The sequence below is a fragment of the Odontesthes bonariensis genome, chromosome 22 (genome assembly GCF_027942865.1).
Source record: "Odontesthes bonariensis isolate fOdoBon6 chromosome 22, fOdoBon6.hap1, whole genome shotgun sequence".
In the NCBI taxonomy this organism is placed as follows: domain Eukaryota; kingdom Metazoa; phylum Chordata; class Actinopteri; order Atheriniformes; family Atherinopsidae; genus Odontesthes; species Odontesthes bonariensis.
Genome location: NC_134527.1, coordinates 1,384,993 through 1,409,103, shown reverse-complemented (window position 1 = coordinate 1,409,103; position 24,111 = coordinate 1,384,993). Strand labels below are relative to the sequence as shown.

General features: G+C 46.1%; 1 protein-coding gene across 2 annotated transcripts; it reads right to left on the bottom strand.

The window, feature by feature from the left end:
• Positions 1–1,928: 1,928 nt before the first annotated feature.
• Positions 1,929–22,982, bottom strand: acads (acyl-CoA dehydrogenase short chain). 2 transcript variants are annotated; one of them, XM_075455709.1, is made up of 11 exons: positions 22,901–22,982; positions 20,732–20,892; positions 19,246–19,395; positions 18,466–18,577; positions 15,686–15,837; positions 15,439–15,609; positions 8,434–8,571; positions 4,039–4,134; positions 3,906–3,962; positions 3,653–3,814; positions 1,929–3,600 (listed from the first exon to the last, which is right to left on the bottom strand). In XM_075455709.1, the coding sequence occupies exons 1-10, from the start codon at positions 22,926–22,928 to the stop codon at positions 3,662–3,664; spliced, it is 1,218 nt and encodes a 405-aa protein (XP_075311824.1). In that variant the 5' UTR covers positions 22,929–22,982; the 3' UTR covers positions 1,929–3,600; positions 3,653–3,661. The 2 variants fall into 2 exon arrangements, with proteins under 2 accessions (XP_075311824.1, XP_075311823.1); XM_075455708.1 differs by having other exon boundaries at positions 1,929–3,814.
• Positions 22,983–24,111: the final 1,129 nt, after the last annotated feature.

Here is a 24,111-nt window from a genome sequence, read left to right as displayed (position 1 = left end):
AGCCTGAGTCCAAAGGTGCAGAACAAAAGCCAACGGACTTCAGACCGAGGTTAAGGTTCACAAACTTCTTTAGCGTTGCCTTAACGGCTCTGAGGTTGGAATCATGGTAGAAACAGTCGATGACGTCAGATATCTGGTCACATTTGTCTCCATCGGTCAGCTGGAGTTAATTTCAGCGCACAGACCAAACAAACAGGCAGTGACGGTGAACACGTGCACGTTTTATTCAGGGATGTGGAAAAGAAATGAAGCTTTAGACTTTCAGTGAAATCAGCAGAGAAGCAGATGCGCGTTGCTGTGTGACCTGACCACATAAAACAGGTGGAAACGAAGTGAATTAAAGCTGCGAGCAGCCTTGAGTGGGACCGAGCCTGTGCGCACGCACGATGCCCTCTGCATTGGTACGAGCACATGCACATATCTTAAGAGTAACCTGGCCAAGTCTGAAGTCTGTAGCATTAAATCTGTAGGACGAGTTCGATCATATGCAATCGGGCAAAAATGGCACCAAAACTCACTTTCCATCCAAAATGGCCGCCTTCCTGTGGACGTGGGACCATGGCGGCATGAGACTTTGGCTGTGTTCGAAACTACATACTAATCGATCAGACAGTATGCAGAGCGTTTACCCACAATGCATTTTGCTCCTGCCCGAGCCGAAAGCCGGCCTGAAGCTGATTTCCCTTAAGCTCTAAACTCTGTAAACTTTAGCAACATTTGAAACATTTTCAGGAGAGAAAGTAGTCGTTTAGATCCCCAACGTGTTGAAAACCTGACAAAATACCGGCTGTTTACAATTTTATTCCCACGAATTCGGCGCTACTAAAGCTAGCCGCAGTGAGCAACGCACTTCCTGTTATTTTCACAAAATAAAATACCCGTTGCCTTTTATCATAGGGAAAGCCATTACCATACAATTGGTGCTTTTGTTTTGAAAACAGGAAGTGAACCTACCCTCGTTGTAGCTAGCTTGAAACTGCCGTTTTGACAGGAAATGACGATCGGCGACGTCACGTTGCATCTTGGGTAGTTTGAGTATGAGTAGTAACCTCATGATGCATACCCAACATTTCAGAGAATCTAGTATGCATCCGAGAACTTCTCGCTTACTCAAACTCGCATACTAACTCAGAAAGTTAGTAGGAGTAGTAGGAGAAGTATGCGGTTTGGAATACAGACTTTTTTGTGCGTCTGGGCATGATGAATGAGTGTACCGAATTTCGGTCCCACGCAAAACTAACCCCAATGCGGGGGCCATTTTTAAGCATCGTAGGGGGTGCTACAGAGTCAATGAGCGACTCCCAAAAATATAAAGTTTAGATTCTTTCATGTCGTCGACTGGCAGGTGGTGCTCGCAAAATTTCACAAGTTTTCGAGCACCTTTTGCAAAGAATAAAACTCCTACAGATCCCTAATAAAAGCACGACTGAGGTGGGTTTCAGAAGGGGGCAGATGCTGTTTATTACAGATGCAGAGAGCCGCAAAGCTCCTGAGATTGCAAAGTGTTACGCACACAGTGCACGTAAAGAAAGAAAGAAACAAAATAAGATCCACGAGCTGACGTCAGAATAATCAGCTCCTGGTTTCACACACCCCGGAGGACAATGCAGCCGCCTATCGGGGGGATCAGCTCAATCAGCAGCGGGCAACCAGCGTCAGGAAGTTTGGCCCAGATCTGCAGCAATCAGGGCGCTCACGTGGACCGGCAGAGGAAGCGCGTGCACGTGAACGCGCCAACGTGCATCTGCAGCCTGTTTGTCCCAAACAAAGAGCCACAAAGACAAAGTTCTGCAGCCAGTTTGTGGCTCTTTGTTTGGGACAAAGACAACAAAGTTCAGCAGCCTGGAAACCATCCGAGACAAAAGTTCTGCTTCATGCAAAGTGTTCCGAGCCGGGACGTTTCATCCAATCAGGAGAGGACTTCAAAGTATCTACAAAGTGGTGTCATTCTGGTTTATTATCATGCTCACACAATAAATTACATCAGATATGTACAAGTCACTGAGGCACAGGAGGTGAGAAACTCCCAGAATTCACCAGAAGGGATCCAGCTTCCATTCACAGGCTGATAAAACTGCAGCCATGAACACGCTGAGGCGCTCTGGCGCCCTCTGGTGGTCAGAGCTGCAGATGGCAGCCAAAAACAGGACGGAAATCCTTTCAGATTTATGAGGATGGAGGGTCATTAAAGGGTCTAATACAGAGTATTATACAGAGTTAAACCCAAAGGTATTAAAGGGTCTAATTCATACAGAGTTAGACCCAAAGTGCACCAAGCAGGGGTCCCTACAGCCCACCTAAACCACATTAGTTCATTTTCCTTTAATTCATCCAATTATTTTTAAATCAAATTATTATTCTTACTGTTTAACAATTATCTCTGAATATTAAAAGCTGGTCTCGGGTCTCTGAGCTTATTTACATCTGTGTGTGTTTTTTTTTATGGAAATTGTGGATATAACTCCATAAAAAGGCTCCTGACTCAAAGGATGAGCCAGTGTGGGTAAAACCTGCCTGAGAAAAGATGCCTTTTATTCTAAATATGGGTGAACTGGCCCTTTAAACTCACTGAGAACCAGAAATCCTCTTAAAGGGCAACTTTGGGAAGGTTAGACATGGATTCAAAATTATATATATATATAAGGCTGTGTGTTCTTGCACTTTAAGCTTTAGTTGCACTTTAAGGCGGCAGAGTTCTCGGTTCTGGAGCTCTCAGAGTTTAAATCCAGAAGACGGGACACAGCGGGGACAGAAAACCGTCTAAACTCTGATATCGATCACCATAAAAAAGATTTGCCTTGTCGCCTGTGGGGGTAAATGTTGGTGTTGCCCTGTGGGGGTAAATGTTGGTGTTGCCCTGTGGGGGTAAATGTTGGTGTTGCCCTGTGGGGGTAAATGTTGGTGTTGCCCTGTGGGGGTAAATGTTGGTGTTGCACTGTGGGGGTAAATGTTGGTGTTGCCCTGTGGGGGTAAATGTTCGTGTTGCCCTGTGGGGGTAAATGCTCGTGTTGCCCTGTGGGGGTAAATGTTCCTGTTGCCCTGTGGAGGTAAATGTTCGTGTTGCCCTGTGGGAGTAAATGTTGGTGTTGCCCTGTGGGGGTAAATGTTGGTGTTGCACTGTGGGGGTAAATGCTCGTGTTGCCCTGTGGGGGTAAATGTTCGTGTTGCCCTGTGGGGGTAAATGTTCGTGTTGCCCTGTGGAGGTAAATGTTCGTGTTGCCCTGTGGGGGTAAATGTTCGTGTTGCCCTGTGGGGGTAAATGTTCGTGTTGCCCTGTGGGGGTAAATGTTCCTGTTGCCCTGTGGAGGTAAATGTTCGTGTTGCCCTGTGGGAGTAAATGTTCGTGTTGCCCTGTGGGGGTAAATGTTCGTGTTGCCCTGTGGGGGTAAATGTTCGTGTTGCCCTGTGGAGGTAAATGTTCGTGTTGCCCTGTGGGGGTAAATGTTCGTGTTGCCCTGTGGGGGTAAATGTTCGTGTTGCCCTGTGGGGGTAAATGTTGCTGTTGCCCTGTGAGGTAAATGTTGCTGTTGCCCTGTGGGGGTAAATGTTCCTGTTGCCCTGTGAGGTAAATGTTCCTGTTGCCCTGTGGGGGTAAATGTTCCTGTTGCCCTGTGGGGGTAAATGTTGCTGTTGCCCTGTGGGGGTAAATGTTGCTGTTGCACTATAACTGGTACTCCTTGAGTATCTGGCCGGCGATGACCAGCCTCTGGATCTCGCTGGTGCCCTCGTAGATCTCGGTGATGCGGGCGTCGCGGTAGTGCCTCTCCGCCGGCATGTCGGTCACGAAGCCCATCCCCCCCAGGATCTGGATGGACTGGTGTAAAGCACAGGGAGGAGAAGCTGTGAACACATCTGCAGGCTTTGGCTCGGCTCGACTCTTCCTGCGGGCGCCGCCGGCTCCTTACCTGATGGGCGCAGAAGGTGGCGGCCTCGGACGCCGCCAGCTTGGCCATGGCTGCTTCCTGCGGGGACAAAGCAGCCGAGTGGGACTCCTGCTCCCTGCGGAGCGTAAAAACCTTAGAGCCGAGGCGGCCGTACCTTAGTGAAGGCTTTCTTTGAGTCCCGCAGGAGCGAAGCCTTCCAGGTGAGCAGGCGAGCGCTCTCTATCGCCACCGCCATGTCGGCCAGCTTGAACTGGAACACGGGAAGAAAACACACAAGACTCAGTGCTGGGAAATAACACGACTCTTTCCCAAGTTGCACCAATGTGAGGTTTCTCCAGACTGGACTGTTCGTAGGTTTAGAGCAGCGCTCTCTGGTGCTGCTGCTCGGCTTCATTACAGACACGGGAACATATAACCCGGCTCTGGCCTCTCTGCTCTGGCTTCCTGTCCGCTTCAGAGCTGATTTTAAGATCCTGATGTTCGTTTTTAACATTTTAAACGGTCTGGGCCCCCTGAGTATTTAACTGAACTCATACATGTTCACACGCCAATCAGATCTCTGAGGTCGGCTAACAAACTTTACCTGGATGAGCCTAAATGCAGGCTAAAAGCTAAAGGCCATCCAGCTTTTGCAGTGGCTGCCCCTAAACTTTGGAATGTGTTACCATGGTTACCGCTGCATATGGTTTCTCCCAGGCTTTCAGACCTGGGAGAAACAAATGTTGTCTGTGTGTGTAAATAGTTTTTATCTTTAGCTGAATTTCTTTGTTAATGTATCTGTTGGATTTTACTGTTATTTATTTATGTAAAGCACTTTGGCCAGCCCGGGTTGTTGTAAGGTGCTACATAAATAAACGTCACCTTGACCACAGTGTGCATCAGGGTGTATTTAGTGTCTGTGCAGCCACATATTCTGGGCTGCAGAGGGACACGTGTCCTCATCTGGAGACAGAACCTGTTACAGATCCAGCGTCTGGTTCAGCCAGCGTTACCGACCTTAAACACGCTGAGATAACAGCCCGTCTCTGGGTAAACTCCAGGTTACCTGTATGGCCTGTATGTTACCTGTATGTTACCTGTATGGCCTGTATGTTACCTGTATGTTACCTGTATGTTACCTGTATGGCCTGTATGTTACCTGTATGTTACCTGTATGTTACCTATATGTTACGTGTATGTTACCTGTATGTTACCTGTATGTTACCTGTATGGCCTGTATGTTACCTGTATGTTACCTGTATGTTACCTGTACGGCCTGTATGTTACCTGTATGGCCTGTATGTTACCTGTATGTTACCTGTATGGCCTGCAGGTTACCTGTATGGCCTGTATGTTACCTGTATGTTACCTGTATGGCCTGTATGTTACCTGTATGTTACCTGTATGTTACCTGTATGTTACCTGTATGGCCTGTATGTTACCTGTATGTTACCTGTATGTTACCTGTATGGCCTGTATGTTACCTGTATGTTACCTGTATGTTACCTGTATGTTACCTGTATGTTACCTGTATGTTACCTGTATGTTACCTGTATGGCCTGCAGGTTACCTGTATGTTACCTGTATGTTACCTGTATGGCCTGTATGTTACCTGTATGTTACCTGTATGTTACCTGTATGTTACCTGTATGTTACCTGTATGGCCTGCATGTTACCTGTATGGCCTGCATGTTACCTGTACGGCCTGTATGTTACCTGAACGGCCTGTATGTTACCTGTACGGCCTGTATGTTACCTGTACGGCCTGTATGTTACCTGAATGGCCTGTATGTTACCTGTATGGCCTGCAGGTTACCTGTATGGCCTGTATGTTACCTGTATGGCCTGTATGTTACCTGTATGGCCTGTATGTTACCTTTATGTTACCTGTATGGCCTGTATGTTACCTGTACGGCCTGTATGTTACCTGTATGGCCTGTGTGTTACCTGTATGGCCTGTGTGTTACCTGTATGGCCTGTATGTTACCTGTACGGCCTGTATGTTACCTGTATGGCCTGTGTGTTACCTGTATGGCCTGCGTGTTACCTGTATGGCCTGCGTGTTACCTGTATGGCCTGTGTGTTACCTGTATGGCCTGTATGTTACCTGTATGTTACCTGTATGTTACCTGTATGTTACCTGTATGTTACCTGTATGTTACCTGTATGTTACCTGTATGGCCTGTGTGTTACCTGTATGGCCTGTGTGTTACCTGTATGTTACCTGTATGTTACCTGTATGTTACCTGTATGGCCTGTGTGTTACCTGTATGTTACCTGTATATTACCTGTATGGCCTGCAGGTTACCTGTATGGCCTGTATGTTACCTGTATATTACCTGTATGGCCTGTATATTACCTGTATGGCCTGTGTGTTACTTGTATGTTACCTGTATATTACCTGTATGGCCTGCAGGTTACCTGTATGGCCTGTATGTTACCTGTATATTACCTGTATGGCTTGTATATTACCTGTATGGCCTGTATGTTACCTGTATGGCCTGCAGGTTACCTGTATGGCCTGTATATTACCTGTATGGCCTGTGTGTTACTTGTATGGCCTGCAGGTTACCTGTATGGCCTGCAGGTTACCTGTATGGCCTGTGTGTTACCTGTATGGCCTGTATATTACTTGTATGGCCTGCAGGTTACCTGTATGGCCTGCAGGTTACCTGTATGGCCTGCAGGTTACCTGTATGGCCTGTGTGTTACCTGTATGGCCTGTGTGTTACCTGTATGGCCTGTATATTACCTGTATGGCCTGCAGGTTACCTGTATGGCCTGCAGGTTACCTGTATGGCCTGCAGGTTACCTGTATGGCCTGTGTGTTACCTGTATGGCCTGTATATTACCTGTATGGCCTGCAGGTTACCTGTATGGCCTGCAGGTTACCTGTATGGCCTGCAGGTTACCTGTATGGCCTGTGTGTTACCTGTATGGCCTGTATATTACCTGTATGGCCTGCAGGTTACCTGTATGGCCTGCAGGTTACCTGTATGGCCTGTATGTTACCTGTATGGCCTGTATATTACCTGTATGGCCTGTATATTACCTGTATGGCCTGTATATTACCTGTATGGCCTGTATATTACCTGTATGGCCTGTGTGTTACTTGTATGGCCTGTATGTTACCTGTATGTTACCTGTATGGCCTGCAGGTTACCTGTATGGCCTGCAGGTTACCTGTATGGCCTGTGTGTTACCTGTATGGCCTGCAGGTTACCTGTATGGCCTGCAGGTTACCTGTATGGCCTGCAGGTTACCTGTATGGCCTGTGTGTTACCTGTATGGCCTGCAGGTTACCTGTATGGCCTGTGTGTTACCTGTATGGCCTGTATATTACCTGTATGTTACCTGTACGGCCTGTATGTTACCTGTATGGCCTGTGTGTTACCTGTATGGCCTGTATGTTACCTGTATGGCCTGTATGTTACCTGTATGGCCTGTATGTTACCTGTATGGCCTGTATGTTACCTGTATGTTACCTGTATGGCCTGTATATTACCTGTATGTTACCTGTACGGCCTGTATGTTACCTGTATGGCCTGTGTGTTACCTGTATGCCCTGTATGTTACCTGTATGGCCTGTATATTACCTGTATGTTACCTGTATGGCCTGTATATTACCTGTATGTTACCTGTACGGCCTGTATGTTACCTGTATGGCCTGTATGTTACCTGTATGGCCTGTATGTTACCTGTATGGCCTGTATATTACCTGTATGTTACCTGTATGGCCTGTATATTACCTGTATGTTACCTGTACGGCCTGTATGTTACCTGTATGGCCTGTATGTTACCTGTATGGCCTGTATGTTACCTGTATGGCCTGTATGTTACCTGTATGGCCTGTATGTTACCTGTATATTACCTGTATGGCCTGTATGTTACCTGTATGGCATGTATGTTACCTGTATGGCCTGTATATTACCTGTATATTACCTGTATGGCCTGTATGTTACCTGTATGTTACCTGTATGGCCTGTATATTACCTGTATGTTACCTGTACGGCCTGTATGTTACCTGTATGGCCTGTGTGTTACCTGTATGCCCTGTATGTTACCTGTATGGCCTGTATATTACCTGTATGTTACCTGTATGGCCTGTATATTACCTGTATGTTACCTGTACGGCCTGTATGTTACCTGTATGGCCTGTATGTTACCTGTATGGCCTGTATGTTACCTGTATGGCCTGTATGTTACCTGTATGGCCTGTATATTACCTGTATGTTACCTGTATGGCCTGTATATTACCTGTATGTTACCTGTACGGCCTGTATGTTACCTGTATGGCCTGTGTGTTACCTGTATGGCCTGTATGTTACCTGTATGGCCTGTATGTTACCTGTATGGCCTGTATATTACCTGTATATTACCTGTATGGCCTGTATGTTACCTGTACGGCCTGTATGTTACCTGTATGGCCTGTGTGTTACCTGTATGGCCTGTATGTTACCTGTACGGCCTGTATGTTACCTGTATGGCCTGTGTGTTACCTGTATGGCCTGTATGTTACCTGTATGGCCTGTATGTTACCTGTATGGCCTGTATGTTACCTGTATGTTACCTGTATGGCCTGCAGCTTGCCGATGGGGGCCCCGAACGCCGTGCGCTTCAGTGCGTAGTCGGCGGCGCAGTCCAGAGACGCCTGAGCGATGCCGAGAGCCTGAGCAGCGATCCCGATGCGCCCGCTGTCCAGAGTTTGCTGCGAGAAACAGAATAACTCACATTAACTCAGATTAACTCGTTAGAGTTCTGACAGGAGACACGGGGAGACTCAGATATCACACAGGCTTCCCAAGAAGCTGCATCATCAGTTTAAAGTCTCATCACTCAGTAAAATCCTCTTTTGGACAGAGCCGCGTCTTTATTTCCAGAACTTTCCTTTATCCTGACTTCAAATCACTTCCAACTGGAGTTTTAATCATCCAAAATCACAGGAAGATAAGAGACCGATGGTGCCAGAAGCTCAGTGAATAAGCTAATGAGTGTGCTTATGTCATTCTGCTCAGTGTGTAAAATGACCACAAAGAACCTGAAAAGCGAGATAATAATAATAAAAACTCATTAAAATGCAGACTTCTGTTAGTTTTCCTTGACAGAGGCTCACAATGAGCCGTTTAGAGTCTCCTCTTTGTGTTTTATGGCCTTTGGTGGATGTCAAACATCTGCTGAGATGTTAGGTTCCTGTCCCAAAGAACCTGCCTGAAACAATTCAATTCAATTCATTTTTATTTATATAGCGCCAAATACAACAAATGTCATCTCAAGGCACTTAGATAATAAAGTCCAATTCAAGCCAATTGGAATTCAATTAATTGTATTCAATATAAACACAAGAAACTTGTGCTAAAGAAAATAAAAAAATAAAATAAAATAAAATAAAGGACCAGACTCAGTGAATAATTCCCTACACTCCGTATTATATAGATCAATGAGCAGTGCTGACCAACATATCATTGGGGTCATCAGGTGGGAACCTCCTTTCATCAGTGTTTCGTCTAGTTGGGCCCACGACACCTCCAGGAGGCTAGACAATGACCACTGGCGTCCCAGAGTCACCCCCCTAATGCCAGCCAACACTGCCCCTCACACCACAACGACCATAATCTACCTCAGCCTCTCACCAACTGCACACCAGTTAAAGCGGGGTGGGGATGCAAACCCTGGTTCGGGTAGGGGGAGAAATAAAAGAGGTAAGAAAAGCAGGAATGGGATTCAAACCCTGGTTCGGGTAGGGGGTAATGAAAATATAGAGAGTGCCAGAGGTGGAGGAAGGACAAGACACACTAGCAGATTCAGCAGACAAACTCACCTAAACAGTCCTATAATCACTAAAATACCAGCAAAAACAAATCCATACAACTCACTCTCACCAACTGCACACCAGTCACAGCGGGGTGGGGATGCAAACCCTGGTTCGGGTAGGGGGAAGAAATAAAAGAGGTAAGAAAAGCAGGAATGGGATTCAAACCCTGGTTCGGGTAGGGGGTAATGAAAATATAGAGAGTGCCAGAGGTGGAGGAAGGACAAGACACACTAGCAGATTCAGCAGACAAACTCACCTAAACAGTCCTATAATCACTAAAATACCAGCAAAAACAAATCCATACAACTCACTCTCACCAACTGCACACCAGTCACAGCGGGGTGGGGATGCAAACCCTGGTTCGGGTAGGGGGAAGAAATAAAAGAGGTAAGAAAAGCAGGAATGGGATTCAAACCCTGGTTCGGGTAGGGGGTAGTGAAAATATAGAGGGTGCCAGAGGTGGAGGAAGGACAAGACACACTAGCAGATTCAGCAGACAAACTCACTTAAATAGTCCTATAATCACTAAAATACCAGCAAAAACAAATCCATACAACTCACTCCAAGCCAACTCACCCAAAATGGCCGCCTGGTTTCAAAAGGATCACATGTGCCAAACCCACCACTTAAATAGCTTGAACTTCTTCTTTGCTTTTTCAAAAGTCTGTTTACCCTAAGTGCTCCCCCTGCTGGGCCCCCAGCTGCTATTGCTTCTTCTTATCCAAATCCACTGACTGGATTGTAATGCTTTATCTGAAACCTCCTGCACTATTTTTCTCACACTCTGTCCAGTTACACCCAGCTCCCTCAACAATGAGACAACAGACTTTGCAACAAATCCTCTACATCCTACTTCCACTGGACAAATTCTAACCTTCCATCCTCGCTGCTCTGCTTCTGCCCCCAACTCCACATATCTAAGCTTTTTCCTTTCATATGCTTCCTCTACTAATTCCTCCCAAGGAACAGTCAGCTCTATGAAATAGACTCTCATTCTACTCCTAGACCACAAGACTATATCAGGCCTTAAGTTTGTAGAGGCTATTTCCTGGGGAACAACAAGCTTATTTCCTAAATCTACCTGCATCTCCCAATCACAAGCATCCTCCAAGCTGCCGTGCCTCCTTATCGTCTTTTTAACTTTCTCCCCCTGTTGAACAAACTGAATTGCAACTCTCTGTACCTTGGACCCTCCTAAGTTTACCTGCCTTCGTTTATCTTCAATACCTGCAGCTAAACTTCTTAATACTTGGTCATGTCGCCATGTATACCGGCCTTGTGACAGACTAACCTTACAACCTGACAAAATATGCTTTAGAGTTGCAGTACCTGAACATAACGAACATAACGGGTCTCCATTTACCCAGAGTTTTAGGTTCTGGGGAGTAGGCAATACATCATATGTTGCCCCTATCAAAAATCTAATACTCCTTTCCTCCATACTCCACAGTTCTTTCCAACTAAGCTTTTTCTTTTCTACACCTTCCCAGTTCACCCACCGTCCCTGCTTAGCCTGAGCCACTGCCTTTGCACCCCTTAACATTTCCTCCTGTCTACGAATCTGCTCAACAACTAGCTTTCTCTTCTCCTTGGGACCTGCTCTACTCCACACCGGTTTGCCTGGGCCAAGCCCCAAGCCTCCCCGGCCTATTTGCACATTACCCACAATCTCTGCATGTCTAAGAGTTGCTTCTGCCTCCTGAGCTGCCAATCTTGGTTTCCACTTCCTCCCCTTGGTTGGGTTTGGAACCACCTTACTAACTACCACATCTTTACTCCCAGCTAACAGGAGCTCTGTCCTAACTTTAGTACATTTAAACTCCTCTACTAGACTAGATACTGGGAGCTGGAGTATGCCTTTCCCATACAGTGCCACAGTACTTAAGCATCTAGGAACACCTAGCCACTTCCTAATATAAAAGCTAACTAATCTTTCCATTTTTTCTACAACAGATAATGGAATCTCATACACAGACAGTGGCCACATCAGCCTAGGAAACAATCTAAACTGCAGACACCACAGCTTCAACTTTCCTGGAAGCTCTGATTTATCTATTCTATCCAGTCCCTCAGCAACATCTTCACAAAACTGCACTGACTGCTTTCCATCATTCATGTCTGCCTGGTACCACCTGCCTAAACTCTTCACTGCCTTTTCCCTTATTATTGGAATGCTTTCTTCATCTATTACAAACTTTCTATCACTTAATTTCCCTCTCCTTATTGAGATACTTCTAGACTTAGTAGGTTTGATTTTCATCCCAGCCCACTTTAGATTTTTATCAAGTCTCTCAAGTATTCTCTTCATACATGGTACTGTTGTAGTCACTAACGTCATATCATCCATGTATGCTCTAATTGGCGTAAGGCGCATGCCATCCTGACGTCTCTCTCCTCCTACAACCCACTTGGAAGCTCTAATAATTATCTCCATGGCCATTGTAAATGCTAATGGAGAAATTGTACACCCTGCCATAATGCCTATTTCTAGCCTCTGCCAACCTGTTGTGAAACCTGCTGTACTTAAGCACAGTCTAATATCTTGAAAATACGCTCTTACTAAGTTAACCACTACTACAGGCACTCTAAAATACTCAAATGCTTCCCAAATAAGGCTATGTGGCACTGAACCAAATGCATTTGCTAGATCTAGAAATATAACATGCAAGTCTTTTTTCTCAATCTTGGCTGTCTGAATCTGATGCCAAATCATGCTAGTGTGCTCTAAACACCCTGCGAAACCAGGTATTCCTGCCTTCTGCACAGTAGTATCTATTAAGCTATTATTTTCTAAATAACTAGCTAATCTCTGTGCAACCAAACTAAAGAAAATCTTCCCCTCTACATTTAGGAGAGAGATCATCCGGAACTGACTCAGGTTCGAGGACTCCTTTTCCTTTGGAATAAGAACGCCTCCTGCCCTACGCCATGCTCTAGGAATAACCTGTTTCTCCCAAACTATTCTTAATTGCTTCCACAAAAACTTTAGGATATCAGGTGCACTTTTATAAACCCGGTAGGGGACTCCATTTGGCCCTGGGGCCGACGAAGCCTTTGCACGCCTGACTACCTCCTCAACCTCCTTCCACCGAGGTGGTCTAACATCCATCTTATGAGCTATCTCTCCTAACGGTGGCATGTCAGGTGGAAGGCCTACTACTCTACGCTGCTCAAGATCTGAATATGTATTTCTTAGATACTCTTCCACCTCTAACTTTGTTGCCTTAAGCTGCCCTCCCTTTTCCTGGTTAAACAACCCTTTAACAAACTTGAACGGGTCCCTATAAAATGCCGTCCTAACATATTCTTTCTTCTTTCTCTTTTTCCTAAGACTTTCAGCCCTTCTAAGTATTGCTAGCCTGCCTCTCAGTTCTTCCTGCAAAACATTAATTCCCTCCCTCTCTTCTTCTGTAGCTTTTTTCCACTGCTTTCTTAAATTTCTTCTTTCCTTAACCAATTTCTCCATCTCTTTTTGCCGTCTTGACTTACCTAAATGTACTGTTTCAACCCTCTTTCTATCTTGCACCCCAAATCTCTCTACACCATAGGAATAAATTATATCTCCCATCTTCTCTAGCCTATCGCTTGCATTTCCTCCTAACCTACCCAATATTATTGACAAATCTTTATTGACTGCCTCCCATTCTTTGTAACTATTTGCCCTAGGCCACTTAACTCTATCTTTCTGCTCCATATTTCTCTCTCTAACTGGCCTGTTCACCTCAGTATCAGCTACATCCCTTCTTAGAACCTCCTCCTCCACCTCCATAGCTGTGTTATTGATATCCTTCGGACTGTGGTTTTCTACCTGCCGCTGGACTTCATCCGACTTACTCGATTGACTTCTTAAAAAGTACTGATCGATGCGGCCACACTGCCCTTCTTTTACCACACATCTCTTTCTTCCCTGATGCATTTTAAGGCCTCTAACTGATGTTACTTTCTGCCAGCCACAAGGACAAACCTGAAGCTTACTTCCCTCTAGTCTACCACTTTTATTTAAGCTCTCTTTCCTCTGAGAACTATTCTGGTCAATTCTAGCCCTAGAGAATAGGCCCGTGCCCCTATCCTTCACTGAGTCGCGTATCCACCTCTTAGTCATGTTCGTTCCAGTGTCAGTTGCCATGTAGTCTGCCAGTGAGTCATCTTCCGCCCCTGCTCTCGCTGACTCTAGGGGTATTCTCCTTAATCTTTCTGTAGCTTATGCTGGTTGTAACAAAGCGGCTAGGCCTCGCTACTGCTACCATGGGTTGCTAGCCCATGGCAGCACCTTTGGGGTCTTTGCCTCCTGTCAGCTGTCTTTCCAATCTGTCACATGGTCTTTCCCTTGTTGTCAGCTGCCCTATTCACAACAGTCACTAGCTAGGCTAGATTTGGATTCAATATAAACACAAGAAACTTGTGCTAAAGAAAATAAAAAAATAAAATAAAATAAAATAAAGGACCAGACTCAGTGAATAATTCCCTACACTCCGTATTATATAGATCAATGAGCAGTGCTGACCAACATATCATTGGGGTCATCAGGTGGGAACCTCCTTTCATCAGTGTTTCGTCTAGTTGGGCCCACGACACCTCCAGGAGGCTAGACAATGACCACTGGCGTCCCAGAGTCACCCCCCTAATGCCAGCCAACACTGCCCCTCACACCACAACGACCATAATCTACCTCAGCCTCTCACCAACTGCACACCAGTTAAAGCGGGGTGGGGATGCAAACCCTGGTTCGGGTAGGGGGAGAAATAAAAGAGGTAAGAAAAGCAGGAATGGGATTCAAACCCTGGTTCGGGTAGGGGGTAATGAAAATATAGAGAGTGCCAGAGGTGGAGGAAGGACAAGACACACTAGCAGATTCAGCAGACAAACTCACCTAAACAGTCCTATAATCACTAAAATACCAGCAAAAACAAATCCATACAACTCACTCTCACCAACTGCACACCAGTCACAGCGGGGTGGGGATGCAAACCCTGGTTCGGGTAGGGGGAAGAAATAAAAGAGGTAAGAAAAGCAGGAATGGGATTCAAACCCTGGTTCGGGTAGGGGGTAATGAAAATATAGAGAGTGCCAGAGGTGGAGGAAGGACAAGACACACTAGCAGATTCAGCAGACAAACTCACCTAAACAGTCCTATAATCACTAAAATACCAGCAAAAACAAATCCATACAACTCACTCTCACCAACTGCACACCAGTCACAGCGGGGTGGGGATGCAAACCCTGGTTCGGGTAGGGGGAAGAAATAAAAGAGGTAAGAAAAGCAGGAATGGGATTCAAACCCTGGTTCGGGTAGGGGGTAGTGAAAATATAGAGGGTGTAATCATTGTAATCATAATCATAAACAACTTCCTCCTCTATGACATCACATCACCACAGAACATCAGCTGACCAATCACAGCTGGTCGGGTATGGAAGTTTTTCTGTGCCAGAGTGTGAATATTAATTTCTAATTTTGAATTTTTACAGCATCAAAATCAGACTTTGAATTTTAAAAACCATCAAATTTTGAGCACCAATTTGTATTCCTATTTTTTTTGCCTCTGATTTTTTTTTTTCAATGTTAAAAATGAAATGATTAGAAATTCATATTCAAACTCTGATGGCACAGAAAAACTTCCACAGTCGGGTTGCAGCAGCGCTCACTATGACAGAATTAACCTGCTGGAGTTGACCCAAACAGCTCAAACAACCCTGTGATGTCACTCTGAGGCATTCGGCTCTTCCTGTGAAACATGAAACTGGAGTGAAAGAGGATTTAAATACCATTGCGATCTTGAATCCGGCCCCCCGCGGGCCCAGCATGCTGTCCAGCGGCACCCTGCAGTCCTCCAGGATCAGGTTAGCAGTGGACGAGGCCCTGATGCCCAGCTTGTCCTCCTTCTTGCCCAGAGAAAGCCCTGGCAGGGGCATGGGCACCAGGAAGGCGCTGATGCCCTGCAGACACAGAGGCCAAAAAGAAGTCAGATTCAGATGCCCCCCCCCCCTTCCGTCGGCGTATTACTGAACCTGCCTTGTGCTTGAGCTTCTTGTCCGTGGTGGCGAACACGACGGTGGCCGAGGCGTCCCAGCTGTTGGTGATCCAGGCTTTGGTCCCGTTCAGCACCCACTCCTCCCCGTCCTGACGAGCCACCGTGGAGGCGGCGCCCGCATCACTGCCGTTACCTGGAAACCAGGTGACCAACATCAGGAGGAGGAGCGCCAACATCTGGGGGAGGAGCTCCAACATCAGGGGGGAGGGGCTCCAACATCAGGGGGGAGGGGCTCCAACATCAGGGGGAGGAGCTCCACCATCAGGGGGAGGAGCTCCAACATCAGGAGGGAGGAGCTCCAACATCAGGGGGAGGAGCTCCACCATCAGGAGGGAGGAGCTCCAACATCAGGGGGGAGGAGCTCCACCATCAGGAGGGAGGAGCTCCACCATCAAGGGGGAGGGGCTCCAACATCAGGGGGAGGAGCTCCACCATCAGGAGGGAGGAGCTCCACCATCAGGGGGAGGAACTCCAACATCCAGAGGGAGGAGCTCCAACATCAGGGGGAGGAGCTCCAACATCAGGAGGGAGGAGCTCCACCATCAGGGGGGAGGAGCTCCACCATTCAGGGGGAGGAACTCCAACATCAGGGGGAGGAGCTCCAACATCAGGGGGAGGAGCTCCACCATTCAGGGGGAGGAACTCCACCATCAGGAGGGAGGAGCTCCACCATCAGGGGGAGGAGCTCCAACATCAGGAGGGAGGAGCTCCAACATCAGGAGGGAGGAGCTCCAACATCAGGAGGGAGGAGCTCCAACATCAGGAGGGAGGAGCTCCACCATCAGGAGGGAGGAGCTCCAACATCAGGGGGAGGAGCTCCAACATCAGGAAGGAGGAGCTCCAACATCAGGGGGAGGAGCTCCAACATCAGGGGGAGGAACTCCAACATCCAGGGAGGAGCTCCAACAACAGGGGGAGGAGCTCCAACATCAGGGGGAGGAACGCCAAAATCAGGGGGGCGGAGCTCCACCATTCAGAGGGAGGAACTCTAACATCAGGAGGGAGGAGCTCCACCATCAGGAGGGAGGAGCTCCACCATCAGGAGGGAGGAGCTCCACCATCCAGGGGAGGAGCTCCAACATCAGGGGGAGGAATGCCAAAATCAGGGGGGCGGAGCTCCACCATTCAGGGGGAGGAACTCCAACATCCAGATGGAGGAGCTCCAACATCAGGGGGGAGGAGCTCCAACATCAGGGGGGAGGAGCTCCAACATCAGGGGGGAGGAGCTCCAACATCAGGGGGAGGAGCTCCACCATCAGGAGGGAGGAGCTCCACCATCAGGGGGAGGAACTCCAACATCCAGGGGGAGGAGCTCCACCATCAGGGGGGAGGAGCTCCAACATCAGGGGGGAGGAGCTCCAACATCAGGGGGGAGGAGCTCCAACATCAGGGGGGAGGAGCTCCAACATCAGGGGGGAGGAGCTCCACCATTCAGGGGGAGGAACTCCAACATCCAGAGGGAGGAGCTCCAACATCAGGGGGAGGAGCTCCACCATCAGGAGGGAGGAGCTCCAACATCAGGGGGAGGAGCTCCAACATCAGGGGGAGGAGCTCCACCATCAGGAGGGAGGAGCTCCAACATCAGGGGGAGGAGCTCCAACATCAGGGGGAGGAGCTCCAACATCAGGAGGGAGGAGCTCCAACATCAGGGGGAGGAGCTCCAACATCAGGGGGAGGAACTCCAACATCAGGGGGGAGGAGCTCCACCATTCAGGGGGAGGAACTCCAACATCCAGAGGGAGGAGCTCCAACATCAGGGGGGAGGAGCTCCAACATCAGGGGGGAGGAGCTCCAACATCAGGGGGGAGGAGCTCCAACATCAGGGGGAGGAGCTCCACCATCAGGAGGGAGGAGCTCCACCATCAGGGGGAGGAACTCCAACATCCAGGGGGAGGAGCTCCACCATCAGGGGGGAGGAGCTCCAACATCAGGGGGGAGGAGCTCCAACATCAGGGGGGAGGAGCTCCACCATTCAGGGGGAGGAACTCCAACATCCAGAGGGAGGAGCTCCAACATCAGGGGGAGGAGCTCCACCATCAGGAGGGAGGAGCTCCAACATCAGGGGGAGGAGCTCCAACATCAGGGGGAGGAGCTCCAACATCAGGAGGGAGGAGCTCCAACATCAGGGGGAGGAGCTCCAACATCAGGGGGAGGAACTCCAACATCAGGGGGGAGGAGCTCCACCATTCAGGGGGAGGAACTCCAACATCCAGAGGGAGGAGCTCCAACATCAGGGGGGAGGAACTCCAACATCAGGAGGGAGGAGCTCCACCATCAGGGGGAGGAGCTCCAACATCAGGGGGAGGAGCTCCACCATCAGGAGGCAGGAGCTCCACCATCACATAATTTCAAACTTGTTTCCATCCACCCAAACTGAGCGTAAAAACCTTTCCGCTTTTTCTTTCTTTATTTGAATCGTTTTAACGTTTCGTCTCCAAATCTCTGACTCACATCTAAAGTTAAAATCAGCAGAGGAAACCAGCTGTTGAGTCGTTCCAGTTCCTCATGGCACAACTTTTACAATCAAACAGGCAGTAAAGCTGTTATTAATGGACCTCTTTAAGCTTTTATTTATCTTCACTCATGTAAAACTAAGCAGAACTATAAAGGAATGTTCACATCAGCTAAATTTAAGCCAATTAAACCTCTCCTGAAGCTCCATAATCTTATTATTTGACCACATATAAGAGCCAGATGGATCAGCACACATAAATATGAAGAGATTCAGATAAAATATGAGGGTAATGAGTGAGGAAGCTACCTGGCTCGCTGAGGGCAAAGCAGCCCACCTGCTCCCCGGTGGTGAACGGGGGGATCCACTGCTGCTTCTGGGCTTCGGTCCCAAACTTCAGGATCGGCCCGATGTAGAGAGACTGGCACACAGAATATCAATCAATATATATTATATCAATATAATCTCACTGTTTCACATCAGACTCCAGTTAACCCTCCTGTTGTCCTGCGGGTCAAAAGTGAGCCACCACCATGTTTAGCTGTAGAAAAAATACCTTAAACTATCTTTTACCAACCTGAAATGTTATGACTTTTCCTAAAGGGACCCCATCATTAGAAAAAGTCATTCTTTATTTGTGTTTGTTTCCATGTGGGCTGTACACCACTAGGGTACAAAGATTGTCTTATGGGTCATTTTTGACCCGTGAGTTATAAAAACATTTAAACACCAGAAAAAAGTTCACTGTTTTTTTCCCTTTCAATATAATTAATTCAGAAGTAATTACTTCACATTTATATAATAGCAATAATAAACCTTTATTATGTCAAAGGAAACTGAGAAAACAAGAAATCTGTTGGTCCAACTGACAGTTGGTTTGTGGTAAAAAAAAAAAAGTGTAATCCTGAAAACTGGTGATTGTCTTTTTGTATTGTGTAACAAAAAATACATGATAACAAATGTATTGAATTGAGTTGAATAAATAAATAACAGGTGGTTTCATCATACAAATAGATTTTGGATTTAAAACTCAAAGTTGCTTTATTTTGGGGTAGATTTTAACCCTCAAAGGGTTAGATCTGTACCCACATTGTTGACGGAGACCACCACGCCGGTGCTGGCGCAGCCTCGGCTGATTTCCTCCACAGCTATGCTGTAGGCCAGGTAGTCCATCCCTGCGCCCCCCAGCTCCTCCGGCACCTCCATGGCCATCACCCCCATCGCCCCCAGCTCATGAATCTGGGTAGACAAGAAGATAATTACACCAACGGGTCTTTAAATCAGCGATGGATAAGACTTTAACCCTCATACCTGATTTAAAACACAACTTCATCCCTGATAGGGGACATTTTTCTCCACTTGGGGTGAACTTTCACACTGGAAATAGCGATACTCATAATATTTGTGCATTTTTGACTATTTTTTCGAATTTCAAACACATATCATATATAATGCAATTTTTTATTGTGTAGGAAAAAAAACTCCATTTCTGAAAAGGGACATTTTTGTCCCCTTTTAAAACGATCCCCAAAATACCATATATTAATATTTTTTTAAAACTTGGTGGTTATAATCAGAACTGGAGTAAAATAAAAGATCTATGAAAAAAAAAAAGCGGAAAAAATTTTAACATTTTTAGGTTTTTAGGTTGTTTTAAATAAAAGGTTCAAACTTGTTTAGATTTTTAGTTTTCAAACTACTCGATTACACCAAGGCTGTGTTCGAAACCGCATAATACTTACTACATACTTCATACTTCCATACTGCATACTTCCATACTACGTACTGCATACTTCCATACTACATACTTCCATACTGATCGATTAGACAGTATGCAGAGCGTTTACCCACAATGCATTTCGCTCCTGCCCGAGCCGAAATCAGCCGGCCTGAAGCTGATTTCCCTTAAGCTCTAAACTCTGTAAACTTTAGCAACATTTGAAACATTTTCAGGAGAGAAAGTAGTCGTTTAGATCCCCAACGTGTTGAAAACCTGACAAAATACCGGCTGTTTACAATTTTGTTCCCACGAATTCGGCGCTACTAAAGCTAGCCGCAGTGAGCAACGCACTTCCTGTTATTTTCACAAAATAAAATACCCGTTGCCTTTTATCATAGGGAAAGCCATTACCATACAATTGGTGCTTTTGTTTTGAAAACAGGAAGTGAACCTACCCTCGTTGTAGCTAGCTTGAAACTGCCGTTTTGACAGGAAATGACGATCGGCAACGTCATGTTACGTTGCATCTTGGGTAGTTTGAGTATGAGTAGTAACCTCATGATGCATACCCAACATTTAGAGAATCTAGTATGCATCCGGGAACTTCTGCTTACTCAAACTCGCATACTAACTCAGAAAGTTAGTAGGAGTAGTATGCGGTTTGGAACACAGCCTCTGAGAATAATTTATTTGAACTCGAGTTTGTTAAATAAAGGTTCAAACTAGTTTATATTATTGAGTTTTCAAACCACACAATTACACTTTGTTAATTAAATTAAATTTAAAGTGATTTTTACTCGTATTGTTTAACTTTCTTGGATAAGTTTTATTCAGGCCTAACAGAAGTCTTCATACCTGTTTGGCCGGGTACGAGTGCTCCTTGTCGAGCTTGGCAGCGATGGGGCTCAGCTCCCGGTCGGCGTAGTCTCTGCAGGTCTGCCTCAGGATCTGATGCGTCTCCGGTAACTCTGCCAGCTGAGTCAGACTCCGGCAGCCGCCCCGACACAGGCCCAGAGCTGGGGGGGAAACAAAGAGAAGCCTTCAGTTATCAGGCCCCTCTCTGTGGAGCCAGCTGCCAGTTTGGGAGGCAGAGCCTTCAGTTATCAGGCCCCTCTCTGTGGAACCAGCTGCCAGTTTGGGAGGCAGAGCCTTCAGTTATCAGGCCCCTCTCTGTGGAACCAGCTGCCAGTTTGGGAGGCAGAGCCTTCAGTTATCAGGCCCCTCTCTGTGGAACCAGCTGCCAGTTTGGGAGGCAGAGCCTTCAGTTATCAGGCCCCTCTCTGTGGAACCAGCTGCCAGTTTGGGAGGCAGAGCCTTCAGTTATCAGGCCCCTCTCTGTGGAACCAGCTGCCAGTTTGGGAGGCAGAGCCTTCAGTTATCAGGCCCCTCTCTGTGGAACCAGCTGCCAGTTTGGGAGGCAGAGCCTTCAGTTATCAGGCCCCTCTCTGTGGAACCAGCTGCCAGTTTGGGAGGCAGAGCCTTCAGTTATCAGGCCCCTCTCTACCTTTAAGACCAGGCTTAAAACTTTCCTTCCTGATAAAGCTTACAGTTAGGGATGGCTCAGGTGACCCTGAAACATCCCATAGTTCTGCTGCTATAGGCCCTGACTGCTGGGGGAGCTCCCATGATGCACCTCTCCATGTACATGTGACATCATTGTTGTCATTAACTTGTGTTTCTCTCTCTCAGCAGGTGTCTCTGGCCTGGTGTTACGCTGCTTGTTGTCCCCTCTTTTCTGTCCTCTCAGCCCTCAGCTGGTCCAGGCAGATGGTTCCTGGTTCTGGTTCTGATGGAGGTTCCTTCCTGTTCAAAGGGAGTTTTTTTCTCTCCACAGCAGTTTTAAAAACACCAGCAGCGAGCCCCAAGTGACGCATGATGTTATATCACAGATGAAATTATTCACACAGACAGGTCACACCTCAAACTACTCTCACATCTGACCCAAACTGGGCCGCAACGCTACAACTTTATGACTTTACAACCATTTAATAAAAAAAAATAAGCAAAGCATTTTTCACAATTTATGCCTGAAGCTGCATTCAGCTTCTATGCTCCACATGTCTGGAACAAACTCCCAGAAAGCCTCAGACCAGCTGAGACACTCAGTGTGTTTAAGTCCAGGTTGAAGACACACCTATTTTCAGCTGCGTTTGAATAAAGCTCCAAACTTAATCACATTTTAACTCCTGATTTTAGATCTATTGTTCTTATTTCTTTCTTTTTTGTTTAAAATTTAAATCATGCTTTTTATTTCTACTGTTTTAATGTCTGTAAAGCACTTTGAATCACCTTGTAGTTTAATTGTGCCTTACAGATAAACTTGCCTTGCCTGAAAAAAAAAACACGATCAAACAGCTGAAATTGTCTTTTTAATCAATAAAAAGGGTTTAGAAACGAGTTAACTGCTATAAAAAGAAGCCCCTTTGCTTCTTGAAAAGCTGTTTTTGTTCATCTGAAAGTTTAAAAGATGAAGAAAACTAAAAGAATCTTATTATTTCTACTTTGCACGCAGCACCTGCTCACTGGTTAGCCTAAAAGTTATTTAGGTAAAAGGTCATCCACACCATCAGTCACCTTCATCTGAACATAAAAACCCTCCATAACAGTTCCAGATGTGTTCCAGCTGTTCCCCTCACAGCTCTGCTTTACTTCTCTGTAACCAGCTCAGCAGCTGCTGCAGTTATTGATCATATCTGATAAGTTTTAACCTTAATTAGCTGAGGAGCTCACTGTAAACACATTCAATCAACTCGTTCCTGTCTTACTTAACCACTGAGGGAAAACTCCTTGAGTTTACCTGCCTAATTTACTAATTTAGGACTCAAACAGGACAATTAGATGATTTAGTTTAACCAAAATATGCAGCTTCTTGGTGGTTATGTAGCTAAGCTAAGCTACAGGTAGCTAGTTACCAAGTTGCCTCCACATGCAGCTAATTTGAGGCTAACACCGTTAGCTATTTATCAGTAAAGCTATTAATAATAACATTGAATTAGTTTCTCTTCGTTATCTTAAAGTTCTCACCTTTTCTGGCTTTAAAAAGAGCAGCCATGCTAACTTCTTCTGCTCAGTCCTCCTGTTAATGCTTTATGAAACAGCTGCCTTTACGTACAGCCGTAATATTCGCAACTCACAGGCGGAAGCTGTGCTTATAGCGTCCTGTTTAACGAAAAACTGTCTTTATGATTAAAATCAAAGCGTTTAAATGATACAAAGTCTGTAACTTCAAATTAAATTTCAAAGTTTTGTTTTGTTTGATCTGTTTTTTTTAATTGTCGGTTTTCGTGTCAGACGATACAAAACAAAGTAATAATTCCGAGCACACTTAAAGAGACATTCAAGGCAGCGTCAGTTTGACGTTGAAGCACGTCAAACTGACGCTGCTTTCATCATACTTCCGGAAGTTGGAAGCTTTAACTCGAAATGACACATTTGGATAAAAATACCTCCAGATTTGCTTTCTGTTCAGAGCAAACATCATTCAGCAGTAAAATAAATAATTTAACTGTTGATACAATTCAACAAAATCCGCTAAATTTACTTTGTCTGATGTTTTACAAACTAAACATAAAAAAAGGAATATTTTTTGTGCTTTTTGTATAAGCTAGTTGCATTCACAGGGAAATTAAAAAAATACAAAAGTCGGGGAAAAGAAACTCGCTGTCGATCCCAACCTGGAAGTACGAGTCCTCGCGGCGTTGTCGGTGATTTCTCCTCACTGACGACAGAAGCTACGGATTCCCTTTGAGCGTGAATGGGCGAGTTAAGTCGTTATTATCGCGTTAACTCGTTAATTATTTAACGCCGATAAATATTTTATCGCGCATTAACGCAGGTTTTATCTGTTTATTTAAAAAAATAAAATGTAACATTTTTTTAATAAAAAAATAAAAACATTTTGGCAGAGAGAGGGGGAACGACATGCAGCACAGGGCCGTCCGATGCGGGACTCGAATCGGGGCCAGCTGCAGACTGTTGCTGAAAGGCTTTTATTTTGTAAAAGTCTGTCGCTCACAGGCTTTTATTTTGTAAAAGTCTGTCGCTCACAGGCTTTTATTTTGTAAAAGTCTGTTGCTCACAGGCTTTTATTTTGTAAAAGTCTTCTGCTGTCTGCTGTGGAACAGGAAAAGAAAGTAATCGGCGGATCCACCAAACGTGGAGAAGGGTACGGAACTTTTACTCGGCCATTTTCATTTTAAAGTTCTTCCAGACGGCGGAGTCGACAGAACCAAAGT